At 51.0% G+C, this 24,330-nt stretch overlaps 2 protein-coding genes across 8 annotated transcripts in view; one reads left to right on the forward strand and one right to left on the reverse strand.

Moving 5' to 3' along the window:
* The window catches only part of LOC113891443 (endothelin-converting enzyme 2), a 32,821-nt gene extending 8,509 nt beyond the window's left edge, over positions 1-24,312 (reverse strand). Inside the window, exons 1-8 of one of the 7 annotated variants that reach the window (XM_027539536.1) lie at positions 23,810-24,055; positions 18,910-19,193; positions 5,450-5,536; positions 4,962-5,097; positions 4,536-4,751; positions 3,962-4,086; positions 3,700-3,846; positions 3,485-3,550 (exon numbers count right to left, since the gene is read on the reverse strand). In XM_027539536.1, the coding sequence (XP_027395337.1) occupies positions 3,485-3,550; positions 3,700-3,846; positions 3,962-4,086; positions 4,536-4,751; positions 4,962-5,097; positions 5,450-5,536; positions 18,910-19,193; positions 23,810-24,005 (1,257 nt within the window). In that variant the 5' untranslated portion in view covers positions 24,006-24,055. Of the gene's footprint in view, positions 1-3,484; positions 3,551-3,699; positions 3,847-3,961; positions 4,087-4,535; positions 4,752-4,961; positions 5,098-5,449; positions 5,537-5,789; positions 5,924-6,265; positions 6,457-17,771; positions 18,241-18,909; positions 19,194-23,809 lie in introns of those variants that run through there. The other 6 variants (XM_027539503.1, XM_027539486.1, XM_027539495.1 and 3 more) reach the window with 6 other exon arrangements.
* CAMK2N2 (calcium/calmodulin dependent protein kinase II inhibitor 2) lies at positions 15,062-17,364 on the forward strand. Its single transcript, XM_027539560.1, has 2 exons — positions 15,062-15,437; positions 16,335-17,364. The coding sequence occupies exons 1-2, from the start codon at positions 15,269-15,271 to the stop codon at positions 16,403-16,405; spliced, it is 240 nt and encodes a 79-aa protein (XP_027395361.1). The 5' UTR covers positions 15,062-15,268; the 3' UTR covers positions 16,406-17,364.
* Positions 24,313-24,330: the final 18 nt, after the last annotated feature.

Genomic DNA, 24,330 nt, shown 5'->3' on the forward strand with positions numbered 1-24,330 from the left:
CTGGGTGGGCCCCATGGAGGAATTCGGTCTACATTTGGCTTTCATTCCCTTCTACCTCCCATCCTGCCAGACTTCAGACTTGCTGCCTTCCCTTCTGGCCTCGAAGGGGGAAAAAAACACAGAGAAAAAATATGTAGTGACTCCATGTATGTACATGTATCAAATTCTCTGCTGGGGCTTTACATATATCTCCCACCTCCCCTGCCACCAGAGCCCAGGCAACCCCATAAAGTGAGTACTAGGTTCCGTTTTACAGACAACATGACTTCTTGATTCATACCATCAACAAGCAGATGGCAGAGTCCAAATGTGGCCCAGGCTCCATGACTCCAGGGCCACAGCCCCAGCACTGCCTGGGCTCAGAACAAACTCATGTCGCCTAGCCCCTGCTGCCACTTGAGCTGCACAGGAGCAGGGGCTGTGTGCTCTGTTCTCCACTGTGTTCTCAGGCTCTAGCACAGCATCTAGCACATCGTAGGTGCTCAATAAATATTGTTGACTGATGGATGAAATCCTGTACACAGACCCTCAGCCCTGCTCAGCACTGACTTCCTATGGACCTCCCAGGGACCACTTTCACTTTTGCCCCACCCTGGGCTCCTTTAACTGCCAAAGGCCATCTCTTCTTCCATTCTCTGCACTTCGAAATATCTCCCTTTTCCCACCTCCCCTCTTCCTTGCTGCTGATGTCAGAAGAAGTCTGAGTACCAATTCCAGTCATCCCAGCTACTAAGGGGGATGTTTGGTTCAACCAGTGATCTTGCCAACCCCTCCCCAACTCACCCCTCTCTCCCTACCTCCTTACTTTCTCCTTAAGACTTACTTTTATTTATTTATTTATCGGCTACACCATGCAGCTTTCAAGATCTTATCTGGGCCACTGGCATTGGAAGCATGGAGTCCTAAACACTGGATCACCTGAACTCTGCAGATAAGATAGGATAAGAAACCTCTGGCGCTGCAGCTTCCCCAAGATGTAATCACAGACTTCCTACTCAAGAAAACTGGTAACACACTAAAAGCTGAGTCGACCATGTGGTTCTCTCCTGAATTCTCAAAATTCCTTCCTCCCCTGACTCAGGTGACATGAAAACCACAAATCTGTTCCACACCACTCCCCACTTTTGAGATTCTCTTTCCATTTCTTTTGGGATCAATGCTAAACTTGACCCATAGTGTTTATGTATAACAGGACTCTACCAACCTGTCCAGAAGGACTTGGTCCACTCTCCCCTCCCACTCCCCTCTCTAATCTGTCAACAAGACATACCCTGTCCCCTCTCAGAGCTTTTGCATCAGCCGTTTCCTTTGCCTAGATTCTCTCTCTCTTCTCCACAGCCTACCCTCACCCTAGGACCAGGCTGGCTCTCTGTTAAAGGACTCTCGGATTGCCACACTTCTCCTCTAACAGCAACTGTTCACAGGACAGCTGCATGTGTCCTGTTTCCTGCCTTCTCCACTGAATGGCAGTGTCTTGTTCACCACATGCTAGTGGAGGGTCTGTCTGAGGGATGCTTGGTAATGTTTGGGGGTGAATGGAAGAAGCACAAAGCCCTTCCTGGTTGCCTTGCTCCACAGAAGTCTCTCTTCCTCCCTCCGCCTCTTGAAATACAAGGATCTCCTTCTTTCTAGTCTCAGTCTTGCCTCTCTCTCACTTCTCCTAAGCCTTTGTCTAGGCTTTTAAGGAGAGGCCCCTCAAGCCTTTGGCTCCCTCCAGGCCTGTACTCTCTTCAGAACCCCACTCAACTTTCATATTTGCCTGCTGACCTCTCCAGAGAGATGGTGCCCAGCTCCCTCACACTCACATTGCTGAAACAGGCAACTCCCACTTCGAGTGTCTGCCACATACAGAATCATATACCTGCACCCTCCTGCTGTCCCCAAGCACGCAATGAAGTAGATGCTATGATCCCCATTTTTCAAATGAAGAAACAGCCTCAGAGACCTTCATCAACTTGCACCAAGCTGCCAAGCTGGGATTAAAATCAAGGTCTAACTTCAAAGTCTGTCTTTTCCTGTGATAGCAACACCCAACCCACAATGTGCTTGAAACTGGCTGTCCCTGTAAATACCCCAGATTCTCTAAGGACCACTCCATCCCACCATCATTCTGGCACACAGCCTCAACTATCTTTATCTCTTCCTCTTTCATCTCCTCTCTTCTAACATCCAGGCATTAACAATTCATGACTTGGACTTAATTATGTCTCTTGTGGGGCTTCCCAGGTGGCACTAGTGGTAAAGAACCTGCCTGCCAATTCAGGAGACTAAGGGTTCCATCCCTTGGTTGGGAAGATCCCCTAGAGAAGGAACTGGCTACGCACTCCACTATTCTTACCTCGGGAATCCCATGAACAGAGGAGTCTGGTGGGCTACAGTCCACCAGGTCACAAAGAGTCAGACATGACTGAAGCCACTTAGCACACACGCATGTCTCTTGCATCTTCCCCTTCCTGATTTTCCTTCTGCCACTTCCTCCATTTGGGTCCTCAGAGACTCAGAGCCTGGAGTACTGCAGACACTTTTGAGTAACTGATCTCCAGACTCCCTCTCTTGCATCTACTTTTCACACCCAGCCAAACTGCCTTCCCAAAGCACTGCTCACTGGGGCAGTCCTGGTTTGCCCCAGAGCATGCAGTGGCTCTCTGGGGCCTATACAGTAAACTCAGTGTAGCATTGCAGGTCCCCTCAATAACTAGTCCCTACCCACCTTTCCACCCTCTCATCTGCTTTGAGCTCTACACTTTGCCAAACTGGACCCCTTCCTGTTGTTCAAACACACCTTAGATTTTCCTTCTTTAACACTTTTGTTTAAACTCGGCATGCCCCACCCAGCCCGAGATATTCTGCAGGGCCTGGCTCAAATGCAACCTCCTGAGGAAAACTTCTCCAGCTGCTGGATCTCGCCTGAGCCCTAGAGGCCCCTCTTGTGAGCCTTGCTCTCAGCTATCCAGGCCCATGAACCCATCTGCACTGAAAGCATCCTGTGACAGAGGCTTTGAAGTATACACCTCACAATGGGTACCTATAAGTGTTTTCCTGGAAAACTAAGAGAAAGGAAAGAAGGAAAGAAGAGAAGAAGAAAGGAGGAAGGAAAAGGAAGAAAGGAGCGAGGGAAGAATGCAGGGAGAGGAGAATGAAGAGAGAAAGAAGGAGGAAGGGGGGACTTCCCTGGCAGTCCAGTTGTCAACACTCTGAGCTTCCACTGCACGGGGTGGGGTGGGGGTGTTGGGGGAGTCAGGGTATTGAGGGGAGTGGGCACAAGTTCAGTCCCTGGTTGGGGAACTAAGATCTTGCATGCCCACACAGTGGAGCCAAAAATAAATAAATTAAAAGAAAAGAAAAAAAAAAAAAGAAAGGGGGTTGGCTGGGAGACAGGATGGGCTCACCTTCCCCACTCTGACCCTGAGCAAAGGGAAAAGTAAACAGGGATCAGCCCAACTCAACAAGGGTGTCGGGTGGATATTCTGAGAATCCTCCTTACTTTCTCATTGGCGGTCCTGTTTAGGTAGTAATCTCGAGAGGGTAGAAAGAGCCCAGACTGGTCCACCTGCAACAGTAAGATAAGCAGTGAGCCCTCCCCCTGAAATCTGGACTCTTGTGCAGGGAGGCCACCCCAGCCAGCCCATCACAGGGGAAGGGAGTGTGGCCTCAGCAAATAGTCCATAAGTCCCTCTCCACCCTTCCCCAGCCCAGTACCTGGATAATATTGCTGTTGGAACTCTTAGAGTCGGCACTGACGTAGACAGTAAAGAAGGGGGTGGCCCTATACGTCCCTGCCACTGCCTTCAGCACCTCCATGAAGTTGTCCTGGTCCCAGGGCCCCGTAACGTTCCAGCCACCAATCTGAGTGGAGACCATGGTGGCACCTCTGGCACAAGGCCCCCGAAGCTCTCTGGGGCCACATCCTCTCCCAAGGCTTGTCTTGCTCCCCCACTCACAGCCTACCCCAGGAGCCTACCTTGTCAATGAGGTCTCGCAGTGGCTGGGCACCCAGCTCCTCGATGCGCTCCACCTGTAAGCAGGAGAGGTAGAAGCGCTGCGTCTTCCGTTCAGCTTCACTGCTGGAGTTGAAGGTGGTGTTTTCTGTCAGAGAGAACACAGGTCTGGATGGCAACCATGCTAACTGCTGAGAGGGGTCCGGATCCTTGCTTGATCCCTCTCCTTGTCTTCTCAAGGGGGCACTGCTCCTAATGTAGACATGGGAAGACTGTCAACCACAGCAGAGCAGAGCTTCCTATCCCTTGTCCAGGGAGACTCTGAAAGATCTCGAAGCCCAACAGATTCCCTGGTGTCTACAACCCCTCAGCAATGCTTCAGTGTTCAGAGAGTTCCTTCACTGTCCTCAGAGATCTGCTCCCTCAACCCAACTTCACCATTCAGGAGCCCCCAGTGTCTGCATCCCTATCCCAGGAGGGCTGGCAGTCATCCCCTTATTCATTCCTGGACATTTATTGAGTACCTACTAAACGCCGAGCCCTGTGCTGGCACGAAGCACGTACCTGATACAACGCTTCCCTGGTAGGCCCACTCACCAAGCAGGTGCTTCAGGATGGCTTGATTCTGGTCCCAGAGACTGTTGAAGGTGTTCCAGCGAGAACGCCCATCAGGTAGAGGGTTTCTCCGAATCCAGCCTCCGCAGGAGAACTGATAGAAGTCCTCACAGGGGCTCACTCCACGGTCCAGGGACTCCAGGATTTTTCCAGCCACTCGAATGCAGGCCTCTGTGAGGCAAGTGCTATGGGATGGGTCTGCGGCAGGGGACATGAGGGGTGGGGTGTGGGGAGGGTAGGGGACCGTCAGTTGGTCTGGGAGAGGCAAATGCTTTGCGACAGGCCATGAGGCCCTCCCTCCCAACAGGGAGGTTGGGAGGCCAGAGGACAGCTGGCTGAGGTCTCCCCCCATCAGCCTCCAGAGTCCCCACAGCTAGGAGGGCTAGTGACAGGAGTGGGAGTACCTACCTCTGTGGTACTGGACCCCCAGGGCCACCAAGCAACCCAGAAGCAGGGCAGCCAGCAGTAGAGAGACACCAGCCAAGACCAGCTCCAGCTGGGTGTGCAACCCCAAGAGGCGACTGGTCCTCTTCCGGAATCCCGCCTGGGGAACAGAGGAGGACCTGGAGTAGCAAGCTTCAGGTGGGCGACCGGACGACAGAAGTCCTCCTGGAGGGTGAAGGCCCAGGCAGTTTCCAGAGCCATGGAGCAAAGACTGCTAACAGGGTTAACTTGGGGCACAGGGGCAACGAGGCAGGCTGAGTTGAGCCCTGAGCCTGTTTTGTGCAACGTCATGGCTTAGAGTCGCCTCACCCATAGTCCTAGCGCAGAGGCCAGAGACGGAGCTGAGGTGGGGGCAAGTGACCCTCCAGGGCAACCCAGAGAGCTCCTGGGTGTGCCGGGCGTCATGCCAGGGCTGGGGGGCCTGGTGAGACAGGGAAGACCCCCTTGCCCACCTCCACGGCGTCCGGGGAGGCCCCGCCCTCTACGGGGGTCTCGGGAGCGTCTTCATCCCGCAGCGTGGCGCGTTTGTACTCCACCATCTGCCAGACAGTCGGGGCGCCGACCCAGGTCAGGCAGAGAGGGCTGCGCGCCCACGGCCCTGCCCCGGCGCCCCTCGCCCGGCCGGGCCCCTCCTGCCTCAAGTGCGGGGCCCCTTCCCTCCAGCCAGCCTGGGTCCCTCCGACCCCCGCCCGTCAAGTTAGTCCGCGAGCCGGAGCCGCTTCCCAACGCCGCGGGCCCCTCCGCTCCTTCCACCCCTGGTCCTCTCCCCCGGAGCCCGGGGCCCGCACTCACGTTGCCGCCGCCGCCGCCGCCCAGCTCCTGCAGCGCGACGCTCATGCTGGAGTCGGGGCCGGCGGCACCTTAGGGCTCCCGGCGGCTGGCTGTCGCCCAGGCCGTGGCCTCGGCCCGGGGCCGGCCCCCGCCGCCGCCGCCGCCGCCCGCCATCGCCACCGCCCCCGCCTGCCGGCGCCCCCCTCCCCCCCGCGGCGCGGCGCTCCGGGTAGGGGTGGGGGAGGGGAGGAGCGCGCCGGCCGCGCCCCGCCATCAGTCGGGCGCCCGGTCCTGGCTCCCGCGGCCCGCCCCACAGAGCTGCACCCAGCCAGAGCCACCCGCCCTCCAGAAGCTCCGAGTCTCCCTCCCCGCTTTGTGGTCAGCACCGCAAAGCAACACCCTCTTGCAAGCCTCCCTTAATTTACATTTCTTTGACCCAGACCGAAAACCCTGCTCAATCCCCGAAATTGCAGGCCCTCCCCTTCCCCTTCAAACACCTTTGAGAAATTACGCTCTCAGGGGAACGTCTTCCCCCAGCTGTCCGCACTGCCCCTCTTCAGCCAACACACACAGAGCAGCACGCCCGAGGTGACCCACATTCAGGGTGTCAGCACTGTATCTATACAGGGAGCACATAGACCCAAAGTACACAGGCAGGCACTTAGCCCAACACACGGTCCACAAACACACACACACACAACACCACGCACAGACTGCATGTTCACACAAAAGGTATACACTTACCAGGCACCCAGAGACAACGTGTGTTCTGCCCTGAGGTTCTGGACACACACACACACACACACACACACACACACACACACACACACACACACACACAGTGCTTGGGCAGCATACACACACTGCGCACCCTCTGAGTCCACCCTTACACGCTGCTTCAAGACTGCACTTTTACTCTCCAAGATAATTGTTGTCATCAGATCACTCACAAAGGGAGGGTTACAGATGGTGACAAATCGGCAGGGAAAAAAACAGCCATGCACAGATATTTAAAGAAAAGACGAGCTAACACTTCTAACTTGAGAAAAGCAAACCACTTTATTTGGGAGGTTTACAAGAAAAAAAAAAAAAAACACCAAGCAATATTTAACTGAAAGGCAATAGTGTGGCGTCTATGCATCTGCCATCTGCCTTCCATATTGTCATTCCTTAATCAGGCCTGGTGGTGTTGCAGTCTGCTTCACTGAAGAGTGTCTGGTCGTTTTTTTTTTTTTAAAAAAAAAAAACAAATTTTTTAAAAGTGCCTCATCCTCATCCCACCTCTCTCGGATTTGACCTGAGAAGGCTTGGAATGGCAGCAAATCCACACCCGTGTCTTGACTCTAACCTCAGTTCTCAAACATCTTGCTGTGAGCATCTCTAACAATTTTGAAATGCTCTTGTGGCTGAGAAAGGGTAAATGATGTATGACTGAGAAACTGCTGGATTTCTTTCTTTTGGCATTTTTCACCCCAAAACTGCATGTTCTCAAATAAGAGGCAGTACAGTGTCATAGTTAGGATGAAAGATTCTGGATCCAGGCTCAATTTCCTCTCTGGTAAAATGGAAATAAGAATAGTACCTATTTCAAAGGATGGTGATGAGAATTAAATGAAACAATACTTGTAAAATTCTTAGGACAATTTCTGGCACATAAAGGGTACTCTCGCTGCTATTGTTATTGTTGGTGTAGTTATTATTAAAATCCTATAGGTGGAAATGAGAATTGTATGGCTGGAGGAAGCCTGTTCTGTTTCCCAGATGGGAACATGGGTTCTAGGTTAATCAAGGGTTCCCTGAGTAAGGAACTTTCTCATCCAGCCGCACTGTGGTCTGCAGCAGCACAACCTTCTCCTGTCCACACGGGACAGGTCTCTGGAGTTTATGTTCAATAAGTTGACTATGTGGCATCACATTGCTGACCTCTCCCACTTCCCCCAAGCCTGGATGGAGGGAAACATGGCCACAGGGTCAGTCCTGTCATATAGAAAATCCCACCATGACATGGCCATGTGAGTAGAAGCAAACTTCTTTATAAGGACTTTCCAGCAACAGACTCATAGAAATAGTCCTATGGCTGTTGTAATACCATACTGTAAGTAGCAAGCTTATATAGCACTGTGCCATGGCCAGCCACTGTTCCAGGTATTTTTACATCAACACACTCATTTATCTTCATGGCACACAAAATGGCTTATGAAGCTTGTGAAGCCATTTTGTAGGTGAGGAAACCGAGGCATAGAGGGGCTGAGATACACAGCTAGTGAGTAGTAGAGCTGAAATTCAAATTCAAAGCCAGGCAATCTGACTCCTCTTTGGAGAGCAGTTTGGCAATATGAATCAAAAGGAGGACATACTTCCTCCCAACATTAGTTGCTAGTCTTCTGCTACATCTTCTCTGGATGAATAAGAGGAAGCACATAGTTTTCAAGCCAAACAGACCTGGATTCAAATCTGGGCTCCATTCTTTATCAGGTATATAATCTTTATTTGAAAGCTCTGATCTTTCATTCTTCTTCATCAAGGTGGGATCGTTTCTACTCAGTGTATTGCTGTGAAAATTAAATGCAACCACATAAGAAAGAGGCTGGTACCTCTACATACAGTATTTCCAGTTTCACTAGGTTTGGCCTAAATGGATATTTCCTTTCCATGCCTCTTTCATAACCCAGATAGTTTATCAGATTCACAACTATTCCTGACTACATGTTAAGTACCTTATGTATCATAGGCTTGGAGATTCTTCTATTTTATATAACTCTATTTTACTTCCTCTGTGTTTATAATATTTGACTCTGTTTTATTCTCTCATTCTATTATTTTTCTATTTTCTGCTCTTATTTTCCTATAAGTTTAATTTTATGAGGTCAGTTTTTCTCTAAATTGATTGTGAATTGAGAAGGAATGGAAAATGTTTTATGTGTTAACTTATAAGAACCATATAGTCATGAAGATAACATACACATTAGTACTCAATGTTGACAAAGATGGGGAAAGTGAGCATCTTCATATATTGCTGGTGGCTTATAAACTGACACAGTCTTTTTGGCAATATGAATCAACAGGTATGTGTACATAATTTTTTACCTAGAAAGTCGAATTCTAGGAAATTGTTCTAGGAATAAGCATGTTATCTATAGCATGTTTGTATCAATTAGCTTTGAATGAATAACAGATTGCCCAAACTTAATGGATTAAAATAGCAAACATTTATTACTTTTCATGTTCAGTAGGTTGATTGTGTGGTTCTTCAGGTCTGGGTCAGCTCACCAGGAGCTGAATGGCCTAGCTGAATGACCTCATTTACATGTTTGGGCCTCAGCTGAGATGACTGGGCCCAGTCTCTATGTGGTCTCTCCTTCACCAGGCTAGCCCAGGCTTCTTCATATGGTGGTATGAGAATTCCTAGCAACCAAAAACGTGCAAGCTCCAGTATATAAACACTTTTCAAGACTCCACTGGCATCAAATTTGCCAAGGTCCCCACTGAGAAAAGCAAGTCAAATGATCAGATTTAGGGATGGAGAAGAAGAGTCTACTTCTTGATTGGAAGAGCTACAAAATATTTGGGCCGTTTTTCTCCTATACCATATGTTCATCTCAGCACCATCTATAATAACAAAATGGGAGGGGATTCAATGTCCAAAGGTAGAGGTCTTGTTAAATAAATCAAACATACATACACACATCCAAACATTCCATCATTTACAAATGATGGAAAAGAGTTAATACTATCAGGAAATGGTCTCCATATAGAGTTAAGTGGGAGAGAAAAATAATTATAAAATCTCATTTTTGTGAAGCAAAAAAGTATAAAAGCATAGGTTAAAGAAAAGATTGAAAGGACATGCAACAAAATGTTAATCAATGTATCTAATAATGAGGTTACTTTTAACTTCTTTATGCTTTTCTGCATAAGAGCTAACAATTCTATTATCTAGCACTACCAAAGCACTTTATGAATGTTAACTTACTCAATCCTCATGATGACTCAGTAAGATAGAGTCTACCAATATCATTGTCCAGATGGGAGAAACTTAATAACATACCTAAAAAGGTCACACATCAAGGAGAAGGAAGATTCTTGCTTTGAATCTAAACTCCATGCTCTTAACCATGAATCTCTTTTTAAGTCAACTGATTTGTTTCAGGTCAGAGTGTGATGTTTGATAAATGGACTATACCATTGGTTTCAAAAGTTTTAAAAAAAAAAAATCACTAAAACTCTTTTATTGCAAATGTAATATACTCCAGAAGTATATAGAATAAAAGATGAAGTTCATTCTGCCAGGATCCCTGTACCATTCTCAGAGATAACCATTATTAGCAGTTTGGTGGAGAAGGCAACGGCACCCCACTCCCGTACTCTTGCCTGGAAAATCCCATGGATGGAGGAGCCTGGTAGGCTGCAGTCCATGGGGTCACTAAGAGTCGGACACGACTGAGCGACTTCACTTTCACGCGTTGGAGAAGGAAATGGCAACCCACTCAGTGTTCTTGCCTGGAGAATCCCAGGGATGGGGGAGCCTGGTGGGCTGCCGTCTATGGGGTCGCACAGAGTCAGACACGACTGAAGTGACTTAGAAGTAGCAGCAGCAGCAGTTTGGTATGTATTTCTTTCTTTTACATGTACTTACTTATCTAAATACACTGTGTATGTGTGTGTAAGTGTGCATAGGTATGTGTGTATACTTTTTCACACATGTGAAATCACACTCTACACTTGTTATTTGGTGATATTTTAACAGGTCTTAAAGATCTTACCATGTCAATCCACACAGATCTGCTTCATTCTTTTTTGTGATTTATCAGCCTCTGCTAAAAAGAAGAATCCCAGAAATACCTTCGTGGTATAGGCTTTCTTTGAGGGACAGGGTGAGAGCAAAGGGTCCCCAGAGAGCTTAAGGAAGGAGAGACATGATCATGAGAGATGTAAAAGGATGACCCCTGAAATACTTGTAACATTGTATTTGTTTCATAGGACTGCTGTAACAAAGTACCACAAACTGGATGGCTTAAAACAGAAACTTGTAACTTACAAACTTAACTTATAATTTTCTGGCAGTTCAATGGTTAGGACACTGCTTCCACTTTAGGAGGAGCAAGTTTGATCCCTGGTCAAGGAACTAATGCCTTGGGGTGCAGCCAGAAACAAACAAAGAACAACAACAACAAAAAAACACTAAAAAGAAAAACAGAAACTTACTCTCTCACAGTTCCGGAGGTGAGAAGTCCAAAATCTAGGCAGGGCCATGCTCCCTCAGTAAGCCCTAAGGAAGAATCCTTCCTTGCCTCTTACATCTTCTTGTGGCTCCTAGCAATGCTAGGTGTTCCTTGGCTTGCAGCCACACCAGTCCTCTCTCTGCTTCCTCACAAGGCCTTCCCAAGCGTGTATATGTCTTGTGCATTTGTCATCTTCTTACAAAGACACCAGTAAGGCTGCACCCTAATCTAGTATGACCTTAGCTTAATTTAACTAATTAACATCTGCAAAGACCCTATTTTCAAATAAGGTCTATTCCGAGACCCTGTCCAGCTCACTACACAGGCCTACAGTTTCCGCTTGAATAAAAGTGTCATTAATACGCAACTGTTGAAAGGCATATTATTCTGCTGAGAACGTATGGATTCCCCACTAGTAGGTTTTGAGGGGCTTTCAAAAGAAATTCAATGCATTGTCAGAACAATCCAAACAAACTTTACTTCACTTTACCTGTGAAAATGAATCTTCATCTCATGGACAGGGATGCAGAACATCAGAATTTAAGTAGAGTATCATAATTTAAAGAACTCACTCTGGACTTCCCAAGTGGTCCATTAGTTAACAAATCCGCCTGCCAATGCAAGGGACACGGGTTCAATTCCTGCTCTGGGAAGATTCTACATGCTGAGAAGTGCCACAACTACTGATGAAGCCCCTGTGCCTAGAGTTAGTGCTCTGCAACAAGAGAAGCCACCACAATGAAAAGTCCATGCAACAGAACTAGAGAGTAACCACTAGAGAAAGCCCATGCACAGCAGTGAAGATCCAGTGCAGCCATAAATAAATAAAATTATAAAAAAAAATGAACTCACTCCAAATTTTCACAACATAGCTGAATCACGTATTACTATATCTTTACAATTTTGCACTTATGCCATAGTCACAATGCAGCATATGTCTTACAGAAGTAAGATTATTTAAGAAGGAACTAACCAAATAAACTCCAAAATTGCTATTCCTCCATTCTCTCTCATTCTGAGAGGAGAAACCAGAAATGTTTCAATTCCCCACCCAGTGCTCTCATCTTATTCTTGGCAAGAACCCAGATGGGCCCTTGATCACTTTTGGTAGGGGCAGTGCATTACCTCCTGAGACAAGTCACTTCACCTTAAAACAAGTTCTTCTACAAAACTGTTAGTGTAGGCTCTATCATCTCTAGGCTTCACACTAGAACATGGAGGCTCAGAGAAGTATGTATGCATGTTATGCAAATACATGAGAAAAAGATTGGAATGGTATATATGAAAGATTTTGTGTGATTTTCCATATCTCCCTAAAATGTTACGAGTACCAATTCACTAATTTAAAAAAATTAATTGTGGGGTCAATTAGAAAACTATTTGCTCAAGGTCACATAGGAAGTGGTAGAGCTTGGATTGGAACCCAGGGCTGAACAACCTCCAGTAGGGATGGAATTCTTTGGCCTCTCCCCTAGTAACCCTGAGCTCCAGCTTCTCCTGTCCTTCCAGGTCTGGAAACTCTGCTCACCCAACAGGGCTTCCACCTCCAGCTCCAGCCCTCATCCCAGAGACCAGGACACAGCAGAGGAGGGTTTGATAGGGACAGGCCTTTGGTCTTTGGTCTTGAGTGAGGCTGTACAGGTGGCTTCCCTGGTGGTTCAGCTGGTAAAGAATCCACCAGCAATGCGGGAGGCCTGGGTTCAATCCCTAGGTTGGGAAGATCCCTGGAGAAGTGAGTCTACCCACTCCAGTATTCTGATCTGGAGAATCCCATGGACTATGAAAGTGAAGTCGCTCAGTCGTGTCTGACTCTTTGCGACCCCATGGACTGTAGCCTATCAGGCTCCTCCGTCCATGGGATTTTCCAGGCAAGAGTACTGGAGTGGATTGCCATTTCCTTCTCCAGGGGATCTTCCCGACCCAGGAATCGAACCCGCTTTGCAGGCAGACGCTTTACCTTCTGAGCCACCAGGGAAGCTCTCACCAGGCTCCCCCGTCCCTGGGATTCTCCAGGCAAGAACACTGGAGTGGGTTGCCATTTCCTTCTCCAATGCGTGAAAGTGAAAAGTGAAAGTGAAGTCGCTCAGTCGTGTCCGACTCTAGCGACCCCATGGACTGCAGCCTTCCAGGCTCCTCGGTCCATGGGATTTTCCAGGCAAGAGTACTGGAGTGGGGTGCCATTGCCTTCTCCTCCATGGACTATAGGGGTCACAAATAGTAGGACACGACTGAACAACTTTAATTTCATTCAGGTCTTTGGTCTTGAGTGAGGCTGTACAGAGGCAATTCTGGCACTCCCGAGCCTCGTCCTAGAGCAGCCATGATGGCATTCGCCTTTGTGTCCTTGCAACTAACAATTGTTGGAGGAAGAAGACCCAGCACTAGGCGCCTCACCAGCTATGTGATTTAGAGGGAGAGGAAATGGGCTTCGGCGACGGTAGAGAACCCTTCGCCTTGAGTATGGACTTAATGATTATTATTCGGATGATTATTATCCTTATCAGCGCTGTCGTCACTGTCACCGAATGTGCGACACCTCCCTCCCCCAAGGCCAGAGATTGCGCCAGAGCCCCAGCCCGCCAGCAAGCAGGTGACGCCGCCGCTGACGGCCAGAGGAGGGAGAGAAGAGGGTGCGTGGTCTTCGGTGCGACGAGAACTGTCACGTGATCCCCAGCACCCAGGGCGGAGACGCCCTCTAGCCCTCCCCTTCTACCTCCGGACTCACCGGCGCCCGTCGCGTCCTCAGGCGCTCCGGGCTTCCCCGCGTCACCTGCAGCCAGCGCGCCCCCCCCGCGACGCCGTCATTCATTCCTCCTACACTGCTAGCGCAGCGCGCGGGCCTCTGGGGCTAGGAGAACCGCAGCGCGCAGCGCGCGCTTTGAGCCCGAGTTTCCGCACTAATCTCGGCTCTCTCCTTGGAGGAGTCTCGGTAACTGGGCCGACACGCGCGCACCAAGGCAGACCTGCACCCCCAGCCCTGTTGCTGGCGCCGAAACTCGGGCTCAAAGCGCCCGCCGCGCCCTGCGGTTCTCCCAGCTCCTGAGGCCCCCAAGTACCACCGGGGCACACAAGAGCCCAAGCATGGATATAGAAGAACAGAGACACTTAAGAGATAGACGTAGACACCTGGAGTAGGAAATGGCAACCCACTCCAGTATTCTTGCCTGAAAAATTACAAGGACGGAGCATGGCGGGCTACAGTAGTCACTGGTGTCGCAAAGAGTTGGTCACATACTCATGCCATGTACAATACATAATTTTTTACTGCTGTGTAAAGCAAAGGTCTTTCTCAAAATATTATAGCTTAAATTTAAAAAAAGAGAGACGTAGACAAAGACTACGACACAAAAAGAAATGGGTCACCAAGGCAGAGACACAGAGACGTCGAGTTAGACTGACAAATAAATAGGCACAGACAGAAACAGAAGGCGGTCACAGAAACAGACTCCAGATGAACAGTTTCAGACCCGAAGAGCAATCCCACACGAGAGCGCGCCAAAAGTGGGGACACCACCCATTGGCCTGAGCTATTCCTGCGTCCTGCGGGTTCCCGCACACCTTCCCGCGTATCCGACTCTCCCCCCGCCACGCTTCCGGTGTCCGCCCAGCTTCGAATGCTGGCCCTGCTTCCGGCCCCGACCCGCTCCCCAATTCCCAGTGCCTCTAGAAGCATCTCAGAGCTTGTGTGCAAGACTCTCCTCCCGCCCCTCGCATGCCGGGGTCGCTCCTGCCTTCCCCCCAGTCCCGCCTCTCCCCGCCAGATCCTGCACCCGTTGTGGCCGGTACGGTTCGCCCAGGCGCCACTCCCGCCAATGGCAGGACCCCCCCCCCCCCCATTTTCGCTCCCGTATCTCCGCAGAAAGCCGGAGGCGCTCGGGTCCAGGCACACACACACACACACACACACACCCCACCCCACCCCACCCCACCCCACCCCCGGCCCGCCTCCCTGCCTCCCACCCCTGGCCGGTTGTCCGCCCCTCCTTCCCCGCGCCCCGCCCGCCCCGCTCTGCGGCAGTCGGGCGCTCATCGTCATTCCGCTCTTGCCGCCGCCCCCGCCCCCCGCTCACCGCCCCCGCCCGGTCCCCGCTGCCGCCACCACCGCCGCCGCCGCCTGCCCAGCGGCCGGGGAGGCGGAGGCGCGGGGGAGGAGGCCCCGCTTGGCTCCGCAGCCCCGGATGCTGCATGACTTCATCCTTCCGCCGGCTCCCCTGCTGAGCGAGGGCCGGTCCGGCAGCTAGCCCGCCGCCCGCGCCCCGCCGCAGTCCCGCGCCCGCCATGTCCGAGATCCTGCCCTACAGCGAGGACAAGATGGGCCGCTTCGGCGCCGACCCCGAGGGCTCTGACCTCTCTTTCAGCTGTCGCCTGCAGGACACCAACTCCTTCTTCGCGGGCAACCAAGCCAAGCGACCCCCCAAGCTGGGCCAGATCGGCCGAGCCAAGAGAGGTACACGGCCGGGACCCGAAGTCGCCGCTTGACCCAGAAATCCTCCCCCGGGCGCCCCCCGGCTGCAGTTCCCCGCCAAGCGCCCTCAGCTCTTGCCGCAGACCAGCGCAGCCAGCCGCGGTTGGGGCGGGGGCGGGGGGTGGCGGGTAGAGGGTGGTCCCTGCTGCAGTGTTGTGTCCCCCTCTTCCCCTCTCCTGGGAACGCAGTGCCCCGGATTCGATGCTCGCCACCTCTGGAAGTAGAGCCTTGGCACACGGGCGAGGGGGAGGGGCCGACCAGGGCATTCGGGGCTGCCTGAAGTGGGGACGTTGGGCGACTGGCCGCTTCTACAGGATCAAACGCTGAGACGGTGTATGCTACGGAAGAATCTTCGCGAGGGGAGGGATGCCCATTGGAGAGTTGGCAGTGGGACGGGGGGTTCGGTTGTCCTGGTTGTTTGCATGGGGAAGGGGCTCTGTTGGTGCCCGGATCGGAAGAGGGGTTGAAACCACAAGGTTAGGTTGGGGAGAGGGCTGGAATAGATGGAGATTCGGGTTGAGGAGAGGATCCTGTTGAAGGGAGGGTGGAAGAGGGGGATCCCATGAGCAAAAGCTTTCCGATCAGCTCGGAAGTAGGAGAGCTCAGGCGGCGGGAGGGTTTGGACTGGAAGGTTGAACGGCTGGAGTCTTAGGAAGAGGGGCGTTCCTCCGCAAAGAGAGGAGCGGGTCTATGGGAGCTGGGGGTCGGCCTTGGGTTGAATCGGCAGGAAAGAGCAGATGGGCACGGCACTGTAGCACAGTGATCCCAGGGGCGTCTCTGGGCCACGGGCAGTAGCTGAGTGGGGCGCGAGGACCCGGGGCCCAATTCTCGCCGCTGCCCCCCGAGGCCGCGCGGCTGACGCGCTTTCTCCCTGCGCAGTGGTGATCGAGGATGACCGGATAGACGACGTGCTGAAGGGGATGGGGGAGAAGCCGCCGTCCGGAGTGTAGACGCGCCGGCTCAGGCGGCAGGCTCCGGGCCCAGCCCCGCGGCGGCCAGGAGCGCGGGCCGGCGATGCGGCTGCCGTCGCCCCCCGCCCCGGCCCAGGCGCCCGCGGGCGGGGACTGCAGGGCCGCGCCACCTTTGGGTTGCAGTCGCTGCCGCCGCCGCCGCCAGGCACTCCGGAGCTGTCCGCTTCAGCACCACGGCGGCGGCGGTAGCGGCGGCGCGGACCGGCCCGGAGCCCGCCGCCGCGCTCTTGCACTTTAGAACCTCGGGCCGCAGCCCCACCCCGCACACCGGAACGGACAGAGACCCGCGGCCCTCAACCCCCGGCCCGTCCCCTCCCGCACGGCTCCCCTGCCCCGCCCCCTCTCCGGCAGGTCTGGTCTGCAAACCGACTGCCTGCCGGTGTCGGACCTCGCGCGCAGCCAGGGATGTTTGGCTGCGTATTTGCATGAGCTTCCCACCCCTCCGAGCCCAGCCGCTCCTCACCCCTACCCCTGTCTGGCGTGACCCCAGCCTCAGCCTCTTTCTAAGGGACTTCCTCAGCACATTTGTATTTTTATATCCGACTCTTTGTTTACTAATTCCCCTCATGGTTCATGCCCTGCCCCCCACGGTCTCGGCCACGCTCTTCTGCGCCTGGCAGAAAGGATGGATGTTGAGGCTGGGATGGGACAAGCCCCCAACATGGTAACCAATCACATGACCAGTCTGCCCATGCCTGATTCCAGGCGGCTCTCTGGCAGACCTCCTCCCCTCAAGGTATCACCTTCCAAGGGCCCAGGTCTGATTTTACCTTGGACCTTTGCGTCCTGCCCCTGGGATTCCAAACAGGGGCTGCACTGCATCTTTGGATGACACCTGTGGCCCTGGAGATGTTCTCAACCCCTGGGGGTGTCCTTTGTAAATGTTCCTCCATCCTCACTGTACCAGGAGTGTGTGAATAAACACAGACCTCCCTGTGTGTGTGTGTGTGTGTGTAGCTGCTGCTTTGGTTTGCTAAGAAGTCAGCCCCAAATGGCTCCAGTTCTTTTTAGGGAGGAGATAAGGTACTTGGGAATCTCAGGTGCATGTTACTGGCAAAGAAGGGTTGGCAAGTAAAAGGCAGGTCAGTCTGGCCTGGAAACACCATAATAGCGTGGTCTCCTTGGGTAAATAATACAACCTAAGCAGGATAGGTCACCAGAGTTGGGGCTGGAGCTGGGGTCAGAAGCAATCTAGATTCAAAGTCTGCAGCCTTCTGTCAATTAATCTAGGTTGGATGGGGGTCAGTAGCAGGCCCCAGGGATGTAAGTGTCCAAGTCTGGCTGGCATGCAGAAGGGTTGTGCTGGAGATGAATTACTGGTGATTCAGTATGGTGGGGGAGGCAGTTGGGGAATCCAAGAGAGGTCTGTACCTGTATTTTTTTCATGTGGGGTTGCTTCCATCAGCTCTATATTAGACATGATGCCCCTGGGGTGTGAGCACCTTGGACTTGACCACCCTGAGTCAGGAATACCAAATACTTGAGCCTGGAGCAGAAAGGGAGGCTGAAGGACCATGTTTATGGCCTCACAGCTGAATGGCACTGAGGAAGTCCTCATGATCTGAGTCCTGGAGGAAGCAGGGTGGGGTGGGAGGTCTAGGGGGTGAGAGGATCTGTGCCCCAACGGCCAGCTGAGCCACACTGAGCTCTTTGCCCTTCTGCATAAGGTAGAAATGAAACTGGAAACCATTGCCATAGGTTGCATGCCTCAAGGACCAGCCATAATGAGCTTGAGCATAGTGTCTTGTCCGAAAGTGGGGGGCAGCAGAGGTCAATGAGATGAACCGACCCGCAGGGACCAGCACTCGGCTCACCTGCAAGGCAGATAGAGAAGCCATTGGTGAGAAGCCCACCTCCAGGTTCTTAAAGGTCAGTACTGCACCAGATCCCCTCCCAGTGAGACCTCAGGTTCTACCCTGCATCCAGTAGCTCACGGCTTTCCATGGCAAAAGGCTGAGGCTCCCTCTCTGCCTCTGGCTGTTCCATGGGTGTCAGGCTACATCTTAGATAGGTAGGAGCATGGGAATGATGTCAGATGCAGGGGGCACTGCTTTCCTCTCAACTGCTGACCTTCTCTATCTGGGGTCTGGCCACAACCTCATCTCTGTGGCAACTCAGTATCCAGTCCTCAACCTCTGGGAGCCTGCCCACTCCAGCCCCCTATAATCTTGACCCAGCTTAACATCCTCTTCCTTCAGGTAACCAGAATCCTGAAGGTGACCCACTACTTGCTCCAAACCATGCCTCCTCTGGCTTCTAAGTTCTTCAAGTCTCCTAAAACCTTAACCCTTCATCCCCAGCTCTTTAAAAAAAAAAAAAATTATTTATTTATTCTTGGCCTTGTGGCCTGTGGGGTCTTAGCTCCCCAACCAGGGATCAAACCTATGCCCCCTTCAGTGGAAGCGAGGAATCTTAACCACTGGACTACCAGGGAAACCCTCCCCAGCTCTTGAACAGCCCTCTTTCCCTTGTTGCTCCCTCACCTCATTTAGCACCTGGTCCACAGTGTGGACACCTTCAGAGGACACAGTCCAGGGATCCTGTTCACCAGTCAACAGGGCATCCAGTGTGCCCTTCTCAAGCACCACGTCGAAAGAGCCACTAGGGAAGCCCAGTGCCCGCACATCCATGGTCTCCCATCGCAGCGTGGGCACATGGGCATACCGAGCCCTCATGGCAGCCACCACTACTGATGAGTAGTCCACACTGGTCACATCAGGGAAGCCCCCAAGGAATAGCTCGTAGCTCAGGGCACTGTTTCCACAGCCTGGGGTGAGAAGGGGTGGGTGACAAAAGGTCTAGTTAGCTTTGGTTCTCACCTCCGCAATTATCTATCCACTCTTGGCCTGTTTTCTTGAATCCCAAAGGCTCCTGTACTGAGGGAGAAGCAGCATGGTACAAGAGCATGAGCCCAGGAGTCGTACAGATCTGGGCACATGTCCTGGCTCTATCACTCCTGGCTGTGTGGACTAAGGCAAGTTGTTTACATACTAGGAACTTGGATTTCCTTGCCAGAAAAATGAAGACAACAATACCTACCCTACATACAGGATGTGATGGGCTAAATTTAACAACTAAAACACCCAAAGAGTAGGAGCTCTGAACTTAAAAGTTCAAGGATTTGGGTTCTGATATCCCCAGTCATACAGCCCTGGTAAGTCATTCAACTCTCAACTTCAGTTTTCTCAGACTCAGAATGGGGACAATATTATAATATAAAAGTTGCTCAGTCATGTCTGACTCTTAGTGACCCCATGACCTATACAGTCCATGGAATTCTCAAGGCCAGAATACTGGAGTAGGTAGCCTTTCCCTTCTCCAGGGGATCTTCCCAACCCAGGGATCAAACCCAGGTTTCCTGCATTGCAGGCAGATTCTTTACCAGCTGAGCCACAAGGGAAGCCCAAGAATACTGGAGTGGGTAGCCTATCCCTTCTCCAGCGGATCTTCCCGACCCAGGAATTGAACCAGGGTCTCCTGCATTGCAGGTGGATTCTTTACCAACTGAGCTACCAGGGAAGCCCCGGGGATAATACTGGCATATAGTATTATTAATAGGATAACACTACTATTATCCTAATTCCTAATCTCTCCTCTGATGACATCAACCATGGGAAGACTTCATGTTAGGGGTTTTTATCTTACTTGGGTTTCTAAGGCAGAATCAACAAGTAGAAGGGGAAACTTAAGTGGGGACACACAGTGGAGATGACTGCCTATATTAGATTGGCCAGAAAGTTTGTTTGGGTTTTTCCATAACATCTTATAGGAAAACCCAAACGAACTTTTTGGCCAACCCAATAATTTCTTCATGTACACTTGAGCACCACATATTGTTGTTCTCTTGACGAACAGAGCTCCTGTCATTAAGGAGCTGATGCTCTGGTGAGGGCAGCAGATGTGTAATCAGGCAACTGCCTCATAATGTGATGAGTGTTTCAATAGGGACAGGCTGCAGGAGCACATGGGAGAGTCCCTGTCCCCACCTTAGGTGGGTGGGCTAACAGGTTCAGGTGAACTGACAACCAATCAAGAGTCTTGAAGAATCATAACACTCTGGTGGGAAGTTTCTGGGAAGCAGTCCCAAAGGGATGGAGGGAGGGTGGAGGTTAGAGGAGTGGATGTGGACCTACTGCCCAATGGGCATGGTCTTCCTCAAAGATCTATTGGCCTCTTCTAGGCCCTCTTGTGGTCAGTATCACCGAGAACAGGCCTGGATGACAGTTCTTGGTGGCCTCACATGGGGATCCCCAGATCTTGGGATCAGATTGCCTTTAATCCCCATTTGCCTCCCTAAGAGGATCACAAAATAAGCTGCTGGGATAGCCCTAATCTAGCAGGCAGAGCTTGGCACCTGGACAGATGCCAGATACTGCTGACTGGTCCTCAGCTGCCCTTGTTGTGTTCCTCAGACTCTGGGAAACAAGAAGAGTACTGTCTTGCCTAGGAAAACCCAATGTGTGCCTCCCAACACTGGAACCACAACAGGCTCTGGGACAGGAGGTGAGGGTGACTGAGCAGGAGACCCTAACTCAGTTCAGGCTGAAATCCCACTAAGTTCTCTGACCCACAATGCCTTCATCACCCAACACCTGACCTCATATGCCTGCAGTGCTCTGTCAAACTGTGGACAGACCCACTGTCCCCTTTGGTACAGGAATGGCATCTTCCAAGACAACTTTATTAAAGATGGAGGGAAAACAAAACTTGATCACAGAGCCACTTTATGCCCACAAAGCAGTGACTTGGGACTAACAACTAAGATGAGGCTTGGAACAGCTACTGTTTCCCTAGGTGGGGCCTTAGGGAAAAAGAGCTCTGGATCCAAGATCCAAGAATGCATCATATGGGAGCCCAGAGCTATGTGAATGCTATCCCCAACACCAAGCGACTGAAGTATAAACCAGAATACCAGTTCACTAATTAATAACAGGAAAAATAGCCATCATGGGGTCTGGACAGTCAATCCTCTGGTCAGTCCCTTGTGTCTCTATAGGAAATACACACTTAAGACAAAAATATAATCAAAAGATTCTACAGAGCTTGGAGTCAAGCAAGAAGTGAGAACCAGAGAAGTATAATGACAGCAAAATGGGGCAAGCACATACACTCATCAGCAATGAGGAACCTAGCCATAGGGACTAGACACACAAGTCTTCAGGCAAGGTCCTCTTTCTCTGAGCATTCCCAGAGAAAGTGCCTCTCTGACTCCCGTTTTCAATAATAATAATGATAGCTAACAGTTTTTGAACACTGGGTCTCACGCTAAGTACTTTATAAGGATTATCTCAGTTTATTTTCCCAGTAGCTCCATAGAGAAGACACTATTACAGCAGCCATCACCATTTTCAGGTTGTGGCAGCAACTGTATAGCCTGGAAAGCCTAACATATTTACTATTTGGCAGTTTTCAGAAAAAATTTACTGAACCCTAAGCTAGAACTCCGGGAGTTGGTGATAGACAGGGAGGCCTGGCGTGCTGTGATTCATGGGGTCACAAAGAGTCATACACGACTGAGCAACTGATCTGATCAGATCTGAAGCTAGAATAGGTCTCAATATTTTTCGCTAACTTCTAAGGATTGTCATGAGAATTAAATAAATTAGGAAGGGCCCACCACATTCCCTAGCATCAGGTGTTCAATGTGTTTCGTTAGGTGAAATGTGACATAGGGTACTCCCCAAGCTGTGGGTCCTGTTCTTAGATCTTAGGAATTCTGTCTGGAAAGTTTTTCTTTTTGATCTTTAGACATTTCCCTCCTCTATCCAGAAGAGGATACCTCCTAGTCAGGCAGAATTTAAGGCAGTGTTTCTCTACCAATCACCAGCATGAGAATCAGCCTGCAGGCTTGTTGAAAATACAAATCCCTGGGACCAGCCTTAGACCATCCCTAGAATTAGAAAATCAAAGTGGGTCTAGTTTTCCAGGTTATTACACTAAAGCTTGAAAAACATAGATCTATGTTAAATCTATAAATAAATGTAATGGTTTAAAGCCACAAAATTCAAGAGAGTTTTTAACCTCTGGGGGGAAGAGCTTTAGGGGCCCACACAGAAAACATTGAATATACAAGGCTTAATTTTGTTGGGCATTTTTCTAGGTTTCTTTCATACTCACTCAATCATCTTAAAAGCTGTAAGTATGTACTCTTTTTTTTTTTTTTTAAGGCTGAGAAAATGGAGGCACATAAATTTAAGTATTTTGTCCAGGATCCACAGCTACCATTCCATGATTTTGTTCATGATTCCACAGCTAAGATTACATGTGCCAAGATCCCTACATAATTGGCTCCCTCCAGGGTCCAAGTTCTTAAGCACTTTCTGGTCTGAAGAATGCTCTATTTCTCAAACTGAGTAGGGTATATACACACATTCGAGTTATTATTTATGCTTTACATATATTACATATAAATGTCTCACATATGTGAAATATTTCACTTAATCATACACATGCTTTTAAAAATATCAAGATTTTGGGAGGAAATCCGTTACTTAATCAAACTTCACTGGAGCCCTCAAGACTGGCAGTTGGAAGAGAATTCCAAGGTTGGGATTAGTTGGATCTCTCAGAGACCCATCCTGTTCTCAGTCGTGTCCGACTCTTTAAGACCCCGTGGACTATAGCTCACCAGGATCCTCTGTCCATGGGGATTCTCCAGGCAAGAATACTGAAGCGGGTTGCCAGGCCCTCCTCCAGGGGATTTACCCAATCCAGGGATCGAACCCAGGTTTCCCACATTGCAGGCGGATTCTTTACTGTCTGAGTCACCAGGGAAGCCCTACCCCTTCTGGGGAATCACACCAATCTTGATTGCACTCTCCCGTCAGAGGGCGCTATCCTCATCCTCACTACACACGGCGCAGGGGAGGAAGAGGGGGAGCGGGACGACAGAGGACCAAGTTTCAGTTAGTCTGGAGTCAAGAGAGAACTCTCTAGGAGACAATGACCCAGTGGCGCAAACAGAAAAGCGCTAGGCATTCCGCTCAAGGTGAACGCACGTGCCTTATCCAACTTGAATTCTCAGTCCCTAGAAGTGAATTCAGGGCTCAGAGTTTATGATTTGTCTTAAATCACACAGTCAACTAGCGCTGGGACTTGAAGTAGGTCCTCTGAACTCGCCAGTGCTCGAGGCGGCCTCCCCAGGGTTCTTAACGGGGTCATGGGTTACCTACCACCTTCAGACTCAGAGACTGTCTTTCCCCTGAAGGTCCCGGGACTAAGAATCTCTTGGCTCCTGTTTGCCCCGGTGAAATACTGCCGAGATTCTAAAGGTACTGGATCCTGACTTCTGACTGGAGTGTCCTCGGAGAGCGGCAGGCAGAGCAAGGGGCGGGGCCCGTCCAACCATCTCCACCTGGACTGGGCAGCCCCGCAACTACCTACCTAGCACGAGGATACGGTCCAACGGCCGCAACTCCGGCTCTAGGAGGTCACGGAAGCAAGAGAAGTCTCCGAACCACTCGTAGGGGGCAGAGTCGGCAGCGCCCTGGTATCGCTGGTCCCAGTACTGGACCTCGCGGTACCCGCAGTTCTTCTCTGGTAACTCCGGCACCTGTGCGGAAGGCCCCAGACAAGCCATTGCTTGTGGTTGCCGGACAGTGAGGGCAACTGGCCCCCGCCTCTAGGCGGGGCGTGGTGCTCCAATGTAGCCAATGAGAATGGTGGCATGTGGGAGGCGTGGCCTTTGTGTCTCCGCCCGGCATCTGCAGTTGCTCAACATAAACACGTGGAACTTCCGTCTTCTGCTAAGCGTTCGGAAAAGAATCTTCCGGGTGGGAAAGTCGTATCGTCCATACGCTGAATTCTCTGGATGCACTGCTCACTGACTTCTGAGAGTCACACTCATGGTGTCACACATTCCGGGTCGTCACTACCCACCTCATTTTCAGTTTGACAAGCTCTCT

Source organism: Bos indicus x Bos taurus, chromosome 1, assembly GCF_003369695.1.
Source record: "Bos indicus x Bos taurus breed Angus x Brahman F1 hybrid chromosome 1, Bos_hybrid_MaternalHap_v2.0, whole genome shotgun sequence".
In the NCBI taxonomy this organism is placed as follows: Eukaryota; Metazoa; Chordata; class Mammalia; order Artiodactyla; family Bovidae; genus Bos; species Bos indicus x Bos taurus.